We start from the raw sequence: 14,096 nt of genomic DNA, 5'->3' as shown, positions 1-14,096 counted from the left end.
TTTACTTCAATGATCTCTATAATGTCTTGATTCATTTAGTTAATGGTTTATGTACTGTTTGTTTTGGCATGTTTTCTGATGATGCTAGTTTGAATTAAAATGATCATTTGACCTGAGGAAAAAAACACAAGCCATCAAAATCATAGTTTATTTCAACACTGAAAGTTTACTACACATCACTGTGATCCCCTGGACCCGGGTGGATCCTGACCCTGCAGGGGCAACATTTCCTGTAAGACACCACGACTGCAGCCAGGAGGCATGCAGCAGCAGCAGCAGCAGCAGCGATGCTGAAGGCTGTGGTCACAGTGAGGTCTGAAGATGTGAGGAGCAGCCAGGTCCAATTCTGGGCTGAATTCAAAGCCTCATATGGATCACTGAACAAACAAACAAGAACATGTGGTTACTGGATGCATTTAACAATAAAGCCAATAGGTGCTTGTTTAAAGTCATACTTGCCTTGTGATAGAAGCAGGAAATGTACTGACATCATCTGAGGAGGGAGCAACATCAGCGTACAGACATAACCTCCTGTCAGGGCAGGAAACTAAACCCTGGTATCCTGTTATCTGAGGGTTTAGGACACAAAAGATCATATAAAATACTTATACTGTAGTTACATTCTGTATGTTGTCATGTCCAGCGTTGCGTTACCTGAGTGGTGCCCCCCGCTGGACAGTCCACCCATTCAGAGCCAGACACCTGGATCTGATACCTGTTCGGCCCAGCACATCTGTGTCTGTAACAACGTCCCTCCACAGAGCTGTTGAACAAAAGAAACTCACTGTGGTTCTGATGGGTGGAGAAAGGAGAAACTTGAGTTAAACTAAGAAAACAGTTGTTGACAAGCAATCACACACACACACACACACACACACACACACACACACACACACACACACACACACACACACACACACACACACACACATACACACACCTGTCTGGTCAGGCTGGAGAAGAAGCAGCGGCTGTCAAAGCCAAAGATCTCACCGCTCCAGTCCTCTTCAGCTGACTTCCTGCCATTTTCATTTTTCCAACATTCACTCTGTAGGACGAGAGGAGGACAAAGAGTGAACACGTGCAACAAAATATCACAGACTCTAATGGATGGCACAAGAAACAGAAGTGCAGTCTTTTACACAGAGTGCCTCTCTCTGATCAAAGATGTCTTGCTTCATGTAGCTGATATTGACTATCAGCGTTTATTAATATATTTGGTCCATCTAGGGAGGGCTTCATCTAAACTTCCTGAACTCAAAGGTTTTGCTTTCACCCTCAGACCCTTCCTTGTTATTTTTATCAGTGTACTGTGTAGTGTTGACAATTTTCGATTGCGCCACAGAGACATCTTAGAGGAAGGCTATAGGGGGTGTGGCCTCAGTCTTCAAGCCACACCCACCTGAAGTTAGACTGGCGAGTAAGACATTTGTAAGGCCGCAGGTGCAAATAGAAACAGAATGCGATGACATGCAAAGCAATGAAACCTCATATTTATTGAAATATAAAGACAACACATCAAATGTTGAAACCGAGATGTGTCATTGTTTCTGAAAGTTGCTTTCTCATTTAGAATTTCATGCCAGTAACATGTGTCAAGAAAGTTTGGACAAGGTCATGTTCACTACTCTGTAGCATCACCTCTTCTTTTAAGATCACTGAGGAGAGCAATTGCTGTCATTTCTAAAGGTGAACGTTGCTTTCTCATTCAGTCTTGATGTATTGTGTTTGATCTTTACATCTGTAACCACCATCCCGATCATGGACACAACTTCATTCATTTATTTAAAGTTACATGCTTAGTAGAAAACATCCCTGGGTGGGCTTGAACCACCAACCTTTCGGTTAACAGCCGAACGCGCTAACCGATTGCGCCACAGAGACCTCTTTGGTGTGTCAATCAGTGGTCGTAGCCTCGATCTTGAAAACAGATAATCATTGGATTATCACACACCACAGAGTAGCTGTAAGCAGATATATTTGGTCCATCCAGGGAGGTCTTTATCTAAACTAAACAGGTAACTTCTCTCTACCACAGTGTTGTCACAATTAAAAAAAAAAAGAGTCCAGAAAAAATAAGAAAAAATAATTTCCTTTCTTCTATAATCTGAAGGATATTGTTTGGTGAAGATGATTTTAAAGAAAGGGACAGGTGAGAGGAAAGAAAACTTGCTCCGTTTTTGAGAGGTTTATACACGCCACATCCCTCCAGGTATTGGTCAGTCTGGCACTCCCCCTTGTGGAGGTGAAGATAATGACACCCGACTCCACTGAGAATAAAGCAAACATTAGTGCTGGAAATGTATGAAAAGAAAAAAGTGACCAAAATTGATTTTAAAAAAGAAGTTGTAGAAATCAAACTTATAATTATAAATCTACCTGCCGGTGCAGAAAAAGGACGAGGACTTGTTCTTACAGGTTGACAGAGAACCAAACATGGCTCCTTCTGCTGCAAAAAACACATTCATCTTTAAGTTTAAGCTTTTTTTCTCCTGTAAACAACCTTAAAAAAATGAGACAGGTTGTCATCTTCCTGTTTGAGATTCGACATGAAACCCTACACACTCCATCTTTGCCTACCATCCCCCCAGACGAGACCCTGCGCCCGGCTCAGGTTGACACTGTACCAGCCCGTATCCTGGAATGCAGCCAGGGTGGCCGGGTCAATCCGGACCGTGGTCGAGTCCCCCAGCACCGCCGCCATGATGGAGCCCTGCAGGACCCGGGACTCCCAGTGAGAGGACGCTCTCCCTGGAGGCACATCCTGAAGACAGAGAGTGTAAAACATGTCAGGGGAGCGCATGAGAAATCTGGAAAAGGGTTCACCTGGAGCTGCGCAGTACCAGGTTCTCCAGCGGTCCTCCTAGCTCAGGGTGAGCAGATGCAAGGTGCGTCTGCAGGGCTGAGATGACGGACGGGGTGTAAATCCTCATCTGGCCTGATCCATCAGGGTGAGTCACTTTTCCTCGAGGAGAACAGCCACCTCTCCCTGCAGCGCGACTCAAAGAAAATCCCATGAGAAGAGCCATTTTCTGACCGATGCTTATGATCTTTAATGTGAGTTCAAATGCGGAGCAGATTTGCTTATTTAAATCAAGATTTTATATAGAATTTGGCCCATATGGGTATGTATTCCACTGTTTTTTGTCATACTTTATTGTGTAATATTAAAATCCACATTAGCCCATATAAAGCACGTTGTAAACTTGCTTTGAATGGATTATTTAAGCATTATTATTTTCATTAAAACATTTTTATCTTATTTATATAGACTTTTTAGTGGCTTAAATTCAATTTTTATATGTGACGTGTTTTCTATCTGCAACTCTTCAGTCCGCTTTTGCAGAAAAAGTAAGTAAAATGAGAGGAAACTAATATTTTATGGTGCAATTCAACTATGCAATTGAACAAGATAAGTGTGTAAATGTGTTTATGAAGACATCAATGGACATTTTTAACTACAATAACCTCACATAACCCACAAGTAGCTTCAGATGTTCCTGGATAATTTCACACCTAGTACATGAAGATGTGTTTAAAACCTGGAGAAGTGGAGGAGCAGTCCGTCCAGGTGTGGAAGAGATGTTTAGAGAAACCAAGTGTGTGAAACAGCTCATGGATCACAGTCTGCAAAACAGATGAACGTGGATGTGGACGTGTGGACGTTAACACACCAGAAGTATTGCTGTTAAATGACTTATGGTACCTGTGCAGTAGCGCGGTGTCTGTATGTGGCAGCTGTCAGCCTGTCCCTGCAGATGACCACCACCCCGGCCACAGGTCGTCCACCCCTGTCCGTCTGGCAGTGGACAGCGTAGGCCAACACGTTCGGCTGAGGACAGAAGGAGATTTGATTCTCAGATAATTAAAGGTTTTTCTTCTTGGATATGTGTTCAGCTTTCAGTCTTTTCAGTGGGTGTGTACCTCCGCTCTGCACTTGTCAGTGGCCTGTACGTGGACGTACAGCAGGAAGTCGGTGTCGGGGACACCGGCACCTCCAGGACGGAGCTCAGTCCTGCGAGGTGAATCAGCCTCGGGATAAATATCACATCCAGCCAGGTGATCATCTGAGATCTGTTAGTTACAGGGATGGCAAACAATGACGTATTTGGTGCTGGATTTTAAGCTTTTTATGCGTACGTGCTGTCTATGTCTGTGTACACAAATCATTCAGTCTGATTCTTACTGTCACATCCAGACAGGTCTCAGATCTGTAGTTGTTGTTGGCACGACCACACCTGGAGGAAGAAACATGGAACTGTTTAAATTCATTTTCACAACATCTGTTCTATAGGAAATAGTGCCCAGTGAAAGGGGAAAAGATGGGCGTGCAAATACGAAGGACACACACACACACACACACACACACACACACACACACACACACACACACACACACACACACACACACACACACACGCACACGCACACACACAAAGGCTACTGCATACACACCTGTTGTAGTTGGCAGTGCTCGAATTCCTCCAGAGAAACTTGCAGTACTTGTTGATGTCTCTGCTGAGCAACAATGGACCCTGCACTCTGTTCACTATTGACAGATCAACAGTTCATGATAGTACATGTTAGTCTGTGTGTGTGTGTGTGTGTGTGTGTGTGTGTGTGTGTGTGGTCTCTTTTTCACCTGACAGTAAAGAAGACACCATCCTCACAGCCTCGTCCACAGCTGCCTCCAGCCTCTCCTTCTCAACCTCTGATAGGTTGTTGCTCTCCCTCGGAATCCAGCTCCGGATCCTGATTGGCTGGGGAGAGACAGGAGTGGGCGGTGCTACCTCTCTCAGGCTTGTCCTCTCCCTCACTGACAGGCCACGCAGAGGCGATGCCCTCCATCCTGGACGACTGTCTTGCTGCCCGGCCCGGGCTCCGAGCCTGGGCTCGTCTGGGTGGATGGGTGCAGCTCGGACCACCCTGATCTGGTCCTGAACATCATCAAAGATGCACTTCTGCAGGGCTCTGGGGAACTCCGTCACCACCACCATTACCACCAGCATCCCCACCCAGAGTCTCTGGGATGGAGGTAAAACCATAATTATAGCTGGAACCTCTGTCAGGGTCACAGTGATGGTGACGATTCGCTGTCGGCTGAGGAGCTTTCATTCACTCAAAGCGACACCGGTGCTCTCCTGGTGGGTGTAGATCAGAATAACCCACATGTGACAGCGACTCTTAAACTAAGATCCAAGAACATCAAGAGCATGGACTCCTAAATAAAACGATGCAGACAAATGACAGACACTTTACAGTGAGTTACATCCATGAACCCAGTTATTTCTACAATCCTGGTTACAGTTGTGCTTATGTTATTAAACTACTGACTGCAAAGACGACTTTATCATAACATAAAAATAAAGGCTGAGAGTGTAAAATGCAACTTTTGTCCCTCCACATACTGTAAATCTAAAGTTAAGCTAAAATTAAAGGTTGTCATGAGCAGGTTTTCGCTCATCTGCTGGAGCAGCTGTTAAATGCAGAACAAATTTCACCTCCCTGCTTCATTAATCTAGCAATTAAATCCAGTGTGTTCCAATTACCTTGTGGGTGAAAGCAACCTCAGTCCAGCCACGTGCTCTCAATCCTTTATCCTGCACACAGCAGTGAGGATCCGAACTTGTTTCACTCCCAGAACACCCACTGAAGCGCTCTCTCAGAAGTCGGTGAATTTCAATAGGACTTTTGAATACAAAGCACAATGCAGGACTGTTTCCTGCTTCTGAGGCGTCAGGTCTTCTCTTACAGTACTTTGCTCACCCGTCTGACCCCCAACACACACAAAACACACGACACCCAACAATTAAAAGTGCAAATCGTTTAATCTCAGCCACGTTTTACTTATATACAGTGAAGTTGACCCTAATAAACCATAAAATCACTTTCTCTCTTATTTAACTCATTACATCGCAAATTTAAAACTTCCGGCTACTCCACGTCGACCCTAATACATTCAACAAAGCAAAAGAGAACTTAAAGAGAGAGAAAAAAGAAGTAACTTGCTGAAATAAAAACACCTTAAAATGTACAATAATACAAATGGCACACCACAAGTTTGCTGTGTCGAAATATGACAGAATGCGATTGATTCCCCTCGAGGGCTGAAGATTCAAGTTGAGGTTGTTTTGTGAATTCAGGGCCCCATTCATCACTCGGGCGCCTCATCTTCCTGTGCACACCCACACACACACACACACACATACGCACATCCTAAAATCAGGCACCGAAGAGATTGTCTTTTGACTCATTTGTAGATTACATACATTCACTTGGGAAGGGCACACGTGTACTCAAAACGTATGTTGCGATCAATGTGCGCTAAAATAGGGGTCCCAAAAAGTTATTGCCAGCTTGCACAGTAGACATGCAGGTTGTTTTTTTTTTTTTTTTTTTCACGTGATAACAAAGCCACTGATGTGTCGATGCGTGCTGTGACGTGTGAAAACGTGCCTCGGTGTGTTTTGGTGTGCAGTGTGTGTCTCGGGAATCACTGAAATCTCCTCGAGCCATCTACAGGAAACTCCTCAAAAGGCACTTAAATAGGGGAAATGAGTCTTCTTTAAGAGTTGTCTGTGATAGAACATGAGACTGGATGCAAGTGGCAGAAGTATGTGGAGACAATCCACATCTACAAACATACTCCACTGTCGACGTAAGACTCAAATGCACTCACTCGGTTGCAGTCATACGAACACAACATTTCCCATCACGGATCTAAAAACTCTAATCATTCAACCTGACAGTAGCCTGCCTCAGTATCTGGATAGGGAAGATTCTTCTGTGCAAAAGTTTACCTTCAATGTGCAGCCTAGCGTTCATTAAGTGCACAATACTCACCTACATTTGCTCTCAAACACACGTCAGCCATGCTGTTCCGCTAAAACTTTCTCAAGGAGGTCTTTCCTTTTTTTTTTTTTTTTTTTAAAAAAAAGGTCAAATACTTGATTCTGCAAGTCAGCAAATCCAACTCAAAGCAATTTCAAAAGGCACCAGACTTGCACAGTGAGGGTGAGTCTCGCCGTGGGCTGCTCCTGTGCTTGAGTTCAAACAAATGTGGAAAGACTGGGTTTCAGTTATTATCAGTGAGTAGATAAAGGAGGGGTGTGGGGGAGCTGGGGGTGGGGGAGTCATTCAGGTGAGCATGGGTACGTCATCCTCTGATGTGGTGTCTTCAGACAGCGGGATGAGCAGCACCTCGTCATCTGAGGACGAGGAGGAGGAGGAGAAGGAAGGGGAGGTGGAGAGGGGCATGGAGTTGGTGGAGGAAGAGGGCGAGGCTCTGAAGAGGGAGATGCTCAGGCCCAGCGTGTGGAAGATGGAGGCCAGGGAGGGGCTGCTGGGGGGGACGGTGACAGGGGGAGTGTGGGGAGTGACTGAGGATGGTGCTGGTGGAGCGTACGGGGGTGGAGGTGGGGATGCGACAGGCGGTGGCAGGACAGGAGGTGGTGCTCCTTGCTGCTGCTGCTGCTGCTGCTGCTGCTGCTGCTGCTGCGACTGAGCCAACAAGCCAAGTTTCTGAGGCACCGGCTGGTTGACCGCCTCCACGGCCGACGAGGAGCTCGCGGGAGCGGAGTGAGCCGCCTCCTGGCCAGAGGGAGCGGCGTCCGGCTGCTGCTGGCTGGAGCTCGACCCCTGGCTCGGCCTGGAGGGGGGCCTGGGGATCAGACCCCACCTCCTCATGCGGCGAACGGCCCGGCGGACGAATCGGGGCCTGCGTCTGCGGTGCGGGGAGTTGGCGGCGTCCTGACGGAGGAGCTGGAGAATTCCCCTCAGGGAAAGAGACGAAGTCTGACAAGGAGAAAAGCGAACGGAGAGCAGAAAAGAGCGAATCAGTTAAAATTCCTTCTCCCAACTCCAATGCTTGATATGTGGCATGAAATCATTCGACATACCAAACATAACATTCACAAGACTTTAAGCCAAGAGAACGAGAAGTTAGTTTGGTCAAATCCCATCAGACAGAGCGGGCTTTGTTGTCTACGCTTAATCCCCCCGCCTCCACCACTTCAGCTGTCCTCACCGACTAATAATAAAGCAGTCAGTGTGAACCTGCAGGGTAACAGCACGTTAGCTCTGTCTTAACACTCTTCCTACCTCTGTCCACACAGCCTGCTGGGGATTAATGAGGCTCTTTAAGTGGATCACATGACTTAAAGACAAATACAACAGGGGCTGCTGTGGATGACAGCGTACTCTTGGCCTCTTGTCCCATGAATGAATATGTTCCTATTTTCAGTTTGTAAGTCAGTAACTCGAGATATCAGTAAATACATCAACGCTGAGCATCCCTGCAGGCAGATTCTAGTTCTTGCGGTGCCCCTTTCTCTCACCTCGTTGGGGTTTTCTGTGGGGAAGTCCTCCACTGGGGGGATGATGCCCTGCGCAATCAGCTGACCGTACGAGGGAGGGGCCTGCTGCTGGATCAGCTCGGCTTCCTGGCGGCTGATTGGCGCGAACAGGCTGCCGAAAAAAAGACGCGTTCAGATGCATTCACACGCTTTGCTTTCTACTGCGGGCACATATACATACGCTCATACTCTATACAGTAATACTGTTATCTTTTACAGCAGCAGACAGTTGATGTTTTCACTTTCTAGAAAAAAGTGCGGTACATTTTCAGAAGAGTACTCATGACATAACCCATTTTTGGCTGAGACGAATTGCTCGTGGGAAGCTCAGAGTTTACAACAACAAACCGGCAGCTCTTGTTTCTCTTGTCATAAGAGAGGAGTACGTGGTGTACTGGCTGTGTTGTGAACGCTTCTGCTGTGTGTTTGAGAGCTGGTGTCTGCAGCTACTGGAGCTAGTAGCAAAGAAAACAAACTCGTGACTCAGTGCCTCACATTATTAGCACAAAACCTGGCTGAGGCATCAATCAAAGTCACAAGAAGGAGCAAAACTGAACTCCAAGACTGTCTGGAAAGCAGCAGTTACCTGTACTCCCTGGTCCGGAGCGAGTACAGTTTACAGGTGCAGCCCATGGCGATGACGAGCAGGAGCCCACAGACCAGGCTGCCCACCGTTGCAGCGGTGATGACCTTGCGGGGCAGGATGACGGTGCAATTGAGCTCGTCCGTCCCGTCCTTGCAGTCCACCTGGCCGTCGCAGCGCCAGCTCTCAAAAACGCACCTGCAGATGGGACAATGGGCCATTTGTGTGTTAGAGCGTCCAGGAATAACTCGAGAGACCGAGTGTCACATGAGGCCGCATCCTCAGGCGTCCGTTATGACCCACGGTAAGACCAGACTGTAAACCAGCCGCGTGTCACAAGGTTAGGTACTGAAACAGAATATTAGACTGGCTGAAAACATGTAATGTATCATCATTTTACACATTAACGTAACATGAAACAATATTTTGCTTTCAATGCACGCAGTAAACAATTAACCATAGATTTTATTCCAATATTGTTTAACAGTGCAGTAGCTGCTCATGACCTGAGATGTCTTCAGTGGTTTGTAATATATAATAAAGCTCTACTTTTTGTGTTATACATGCTTTAAATGGGACAGCTAAATCTCTGATCAGTTATTCTAATAATACCCTAGTAATGGAAACATAAGGCAGATTCTGAATGTAAGTTTAAGTTCAAGGTTTTTTAATCATTACAGCCCAAGATGATGAACACAACCCGCAAGATAAACAGAGTTCAGCTCGCATAAATCAGAAAATTCTATTTAAAATCTTAGATGGTGACATTTCTGCACGCAGACTCTGACTCACACAAGATAACCAAGACACGCCGAGCCCTCATAATTCACCAACCCGACCACAATGAAGACACACACTCCATAAAAACAAAACAACAGGAGCTGAACAGCTACTAAATGGACCTTGAAGGGAGGCTGTTCGGTCAAATGCTGCTTACAAGGTCGAGTTAACTGGGAACTGCGCTGAAAAGCTGTCTGAAACTGTGGCATACTGACCTGTCGCTGTCACAATGAAAGGTCCCTGGCTGACACACGGTGCAGTCCCTCTCATCGCTGCCGTCAGCACAGTACAGCTGGTAGTTGCATCTCTCTGTGACTGGGTAGCACACCGGTCTGCCAGCAAAGTGACTGGACGCCACCGCTCTCTGCCCCGCCACCCCGCAGGCGAACTGGTTCGGACTGCAGCCCCTGCAACCCTCCTCGTCCTTCCCGGTCTCGGGACAGTCCCATTTCCCATCGCAGCGCTGCTCCTGGGTGAAGCAACCTCCTGCTGCTCCCCCACAGCGGCCCTCCCAAGGGGGGCAGTAGGTCCCGACGTGGAACGTGGCATTGAAGCCGCTCCCCTCTGAGCCAGGAAGGGTCTCATAGGTCAACGACAGCAGGCCAGTATGAGATTCAACTTGAACTGATTTGTAATTGGAGGTGCTGGTGATCTGTCAAAATGCAGGGCGGGAATATCATGTTACAAAAACAAAAGTGACTGTGTGGGCTCCAATAAATAGATTTCTTAATTAGAAACTCACAATTTTAATCACGTCTCCTTTGCCTTGCTCTCTGTTGTACACCGTGAGTCTGTCCCCAGGTCCCAGCACCAGCTGCTGCAGGTCAAGTCTCAGAGGCCTCGAGTCCTGAGGATCCAGAGTCCAAACACAGAACATCGCGGGGCCCCGGATGGCTGGAGGGGAGAAGGTCCCATAGAAGGTCTGGAGGAGGCCTCCGCAGGGCCACTCAATGGGAGTGGGTGTCACAACGGGCTCCCTGTGAGTCTGAGGCTGCACTTGATCCACCTGGGCCTCCTCCTCCGCCCTCTCCTTCAGCAGTGACCACAGATCAGGCTCAGGATCTCTCTCGAGAGTCTTATCTACAGCCTTACGCCTCTCCAAGTCCCTGTCATGGTTCTCTGTGTTCGACTCCGGTTTGGCCTCTTGTTCCAGTGTGCTGTCGTACTTTGGGGGTTCTGGGGTTTCCATTTCTGCATCACAGCCCTGTTCATCAGTGCCGAGGCCAGCACCTTCATCAAGACACTCCACCTGGCCGTTACAGCGCCAAGAGAGAGGAAGGCAGCGGCCTCCGAGGCACTCAAAGGATGTCACTGGGCAGTCGCCAGAGTCTGGACGTGGAGAAACAGGAGAGGTAAAAAAATATATAATTAAGCTCATCTTCTGTGAAGAAGAACTAGAACTTGAATACTGTTGTATTTTCCAAAGCTGATACGCTTTACGAATGTTTAAGAAAAAAAAAACATGCTGTCATACCTCTGGCGTAGTTCAACAGAAAAGATGACACTGGGAACTGATGCGGGAGGAAATGGTGCGTCACTGTAATGTTTCCTCCTGGGAACTCCATTGGTTGTGGCAACTTGGAGCCACAAAGGACAACCGGCTCACCGCCAGCTGATGATTTTATGGAGACCCATTCCTTCCTACACCGTGCGGAGAACTGGGAAAAGCTGAGAAGAGATTTAGAGTAAAATCAGTGAACACAGACCTGATGTCAAGATATGAAAGATGGCTTTATGACAATATTGGATTTCTGACACCAATGTGATTAACTTTCTTGGTCTTCCTGCAGTGTCTTTACCTGAGAACGATAGGTTCTGTTTCCAAACCCTTGATGATCCAGCAGTCATAGGTAGAGCCAAAGCGGTAGGACCAGCTGTGGTAAGCAGAACTCCTGATTTCGCCCACTTTACTGTCTAAGACTTGGAGCGAATGCCCACAGCGGGCTGAGAAACACCGGGACAAAAGGAGCAATGGTTAAGAAGTCAAAATCGTAGCATGTAACCAGCATGGTCACAACATGAGATAAAGTGCTGACTAGTTTCCTTACCAGAGCAGAGGGCAGGCTCAAAACGGCCGCATGCTGCAGATGAAACAAGCAAAAACAGAACAAGTCAAGCAGGTGTTTCATCACCATGGCTGACAGATCACAAATGTTGCATGGCGTGAAAAGTGCAAACCTTTGTCTGATAAGCATCTGAGGTAAGTACCTTACACACACAGACCGTCACTGATGAACGTGTATAAACTCACCTGTTATAATGAAAACTAGGAGGCCACAGAGGTTGTAAGTGGCCGTCATGGTGGTAATGCTTCTCCTCTAAAATGTTAAAACTTGTTGAGAAAACCAAAAGTAAAATAAACGTCAGAGGAGCTCCATTTTCGGAGGTTTTATTCAGGAAGACTCTGCCTGCAAAGTGAAAGAGAAGAAGAATGAGGAGCGTGTTAGATGTCAGCCAAAAAACACAAACCTTAAATCGTCAGTGTTATCATCCACTACTGTAAGCCAGCTAACACACGGACCAAAGCAGTGAAGGTAGTACTTACAATTAAATTATGAGCACTAAAACTTACAAAACAAGCAATTTTACGGTAAACAAACCGTGGAAGCTGGCCACATTTTTTCCTTTTCATTTTCAGATTTTGTGGACCAAACAATTACCGACAATGAAAACAACTGAACAGAAGCACTACTCAATTTTAATTACGTATCAGTCAATTACTGCTAGTCGTTTTGTACTTGTGTGGCATTTGGTTCAGACCATTTTAGCTAATCTGCTCAAGTGCTCCCACATTAATCATACAGGCATATTTATGAGATTGATAAAAACCGAAGTACACTACAGCAGAATCCATAATTAAGACAATATTGTTATACATCCTGGCAGGAAACATTACACAGGTCTCTTGAACACTGTGTTTACTGCGATACTTCCTTCCCATAATCTGCTCAACAATGACGCCAGGGACGCTAGCATTTCCGATATGAAACCCCGGTCAAACAAACAGTTTCAAAGTCTTCTATTATTCCCGGTAAAGTACAACTATTAGGGTCTCGAGTTTTGGTCTAAAAATACCTCATTTTGTTCCATCAAGTTTAAATAATGGCCCGAGATAAGGCTGCGATATAGTTTCGTTTTGAGGGAGAAGAGGGAGCAGCTGCTCGCCTTCCTCATTTACAAGCGCTTTAACAGCTAGCTTCATGGCAAGCTAACAGCTAACGCTAACATCCCGACTTCTGTCTTCGTTTGAACGCGTTTTTCTGGGCGGCGACACAGCTAGAAAAGGTTTCCGAGCGCGACAGGGAGGATTTCAGTAGCCAAAGAAATCCTGACATATAGGCAAGGAGCGGTAACAACACAATTAAATGATAAAAAAGGACAAGAGTCGAGTTACGTTACCATGTCAGTCGGCCTCTCTTGTTGACAAGTTCGGATCTACTTCCGTATGTTTTAGCTCATGGCACGAGGGCGGGGCTTAACTGATTTTCTTCTTCTTTTTCTTTTTTTCTTCACATTAAACCTTTCACACTGAAGCTCACCTTAATTCACGACACTGCACATCCACATATGAAATTATATAACTGTATTGTATATTTCTATATTTTTACAGAACGCCTAATGTCTGAAAAGAGTTATGGTGAAACGTCTCCATTTGGACGCAAGGTGGCAGTGTTGAGTCGCACAAATATCCAACATTAGTCTTAATTCATAAAAATGTGGCAGAGACGTTCAGGGCTACTTAAAACGACTGAAGTAACAAAGTGCTGTGCTTATTATAATGTTCAATGTAGTATTTTCATTTCATGGTACTTTACATTACTCCAGCTTCAGAAGAAAAAGTATTCAGATGTATTACTTAGAGATGCAGAAATTACTTTAAATCACATTGCAGCAAAGCACGATTACAAATGATTTACATATGAGCTTTAGGTGGCCTCCAAACTAATTATGATATCACAAAAAAAAAAAAAAAATCATCTTGTACTACACCTGTTGTGTGTTAAAACTCTTTTCTGAGCACAGAAAAACTTTCTTCCTCCAGTCGATGAATGTGAAAACAGTATTTTTGTGTCAGACTTTGCACACATCATTGTGCACAGTGGAGCTCAAACACCGGACTGAAGTAACAATAAGGACACTTCAAGTGATTGACTCCACCTTTAACAGCTGCAACATTAAAAGAAAAACACATGAATGCACCAATTCTGAGCCTTTTTGCATTATGACAACCTTTACTGTAAGTAACTTTTAAGTGGATTTTTGTTAATCCTTTTACTTACTACAATTTTGAATGCAGGATTTGTACTTAAAGTATTTCTACACTGTGATATTACTACATTATCTTCTGTGTATCATTGATCGGCACATTGATAAACCTG

The 14,096-nt window shown here is 45.7% G+C and overlaps 2 protein-coding genes and 1 non-coding gene across 3 annotated transcripts; all 3 read right to left on the bottom strand.

Moving 5' to 3' along the window:
- Positions 1–169: 169 nt before the first annotated feature.
- LOC139351786 (ciliated left-right organizer metallopeptidase) lies at positions 170–5,045 on the bottom strand. The gene is made up of 14 exons (XM_070993790.1): positions 4,643–5,045; positions 4,456–4,549; positions 4,187–4,238; positions 3,925–4,074; positions 3,707–3,832; positions 3,543–3,627; positions 2,844–2,989; positions 2,581–2,764; positions 2,380–2,449; positions 2,174–2,270; positions 941–1,048; positions 655–792; positions 460–569; positions 170–377 (listed from the first exon to the last, which is right to left on the bottom strand). The coding sequence occupies exons 1-14, from the start codon at positions 5,043–5,045 to the stop codon at positions 170–172; spliced, it is 1,971 nt and encodes a 656-aa protein (XP_070849891.1).
- Positions 1,811–1,884, bottom strand: trnan-guu (transfer RNA asparagine (anticodon GUU)). The gene has a single exon. It is a non-coding gene; the product is annotated as a tRNA-Asn (tRNA).
- A 764-nt stretch (positions 5,046–5,809) lies between the features above and the next one.
- lrp10 (low density lipoprotein receptor-related protein 10) lies at positions 5,810–13,149 on the bottom strand. The gene is made up of 10 exons (XM_070993625.1): positions 13,117–13,149; positions 11,969–12,125; positions 11,766–11,798; positions 11,517–11,661; positions 11,192–11,385; positions 10,460–11,046; positions 9,933–10,369; positions 8,941–9,135; positions 8,337–8,466; positions 5,810–7,794 (listed from the first exon to the last, which is right to left on the bottom strand). Exons 2-10 carry the CDS (start codon positions 12,015–12,017, stop codon positions 7,138–7,140), a joined length of 2,427 nt encoding a protein of 808 aa, XP_070849726.1. The 5' UTR covers positions 12,018–12,125; positions 13,117–13,149; the 3' UTR covers positions 5,810–7,137.
- Positions 13,150–14,096: the final 947 nt, after the last annotated feature.

The sequence above is a fragment of the Chaetodon trifascialis genome, chromosome 23 (assembly GCF_039877785.1).
Source record: "Chaetodon trifascialis isolate fChaTrf1 chromosome 23, fChaTrf1.hap1, whole genome shotgun sequence".
Taxonomy (NCBI): Eukaryota; Metazoa; Chordata; class Actinopteri; order Chaetodontiformes; family Chaetodontidae; genus Chaetodon; species Chaetodon trifascialis.
The sequence above is the reverse complement of the archived record's forward strand: the minus strand, read 5'-3'. Positions and strand labels throughout refer to the sequence as shown.

Excerpts from the sequence above, each read along its gene's own strand:
- LOC139351786 (XM_070993790.1), bottom strand. The coding sequence starts at position 5,045 with ATGGTTTTACCTCCATCCCAGAGACTCTGGGTGGGGATGCTGGTGGTA. Across the intron at positions 570-654 it reads CAGCGGGGGGCACCACTCAG|ATAACAGGATACCAGGGTTT; the intron begins GTAACGCAACGC and ends CTAAACCCTCAG. Across the intron at positions 378-459 it reads TTTCCTGCTTCTATCACAAG|TGATCCATATGAGGCTTTGA; the intron begins GCAAGTATGACT and ends TTGTTTGTTCAG.
- lrp10 (XM_070993625.1), bottom strand. The coding sequence starts at position 12,017 with ATGACGGCCACTTACAACCTCTGTGGCCTCCTAGTTTTCATTATAACA. Across the intron at positions 11,662-11,765 it reads TGAGCCTGCCCTCTGCTCTG|CCCGCTGTGGGCATTCGCTC; the intron begins GTAAGGAAACTA and ends GGTGTTTCTCAG. Across the intron at positions 8,467-8,940 it reads CTCCGGACCAGGGAGTACAG|CCTGTTCGCGCCAATCAGCC; the intron begins GTAACTGCTGCT and ends TTTTTTCGGCAG.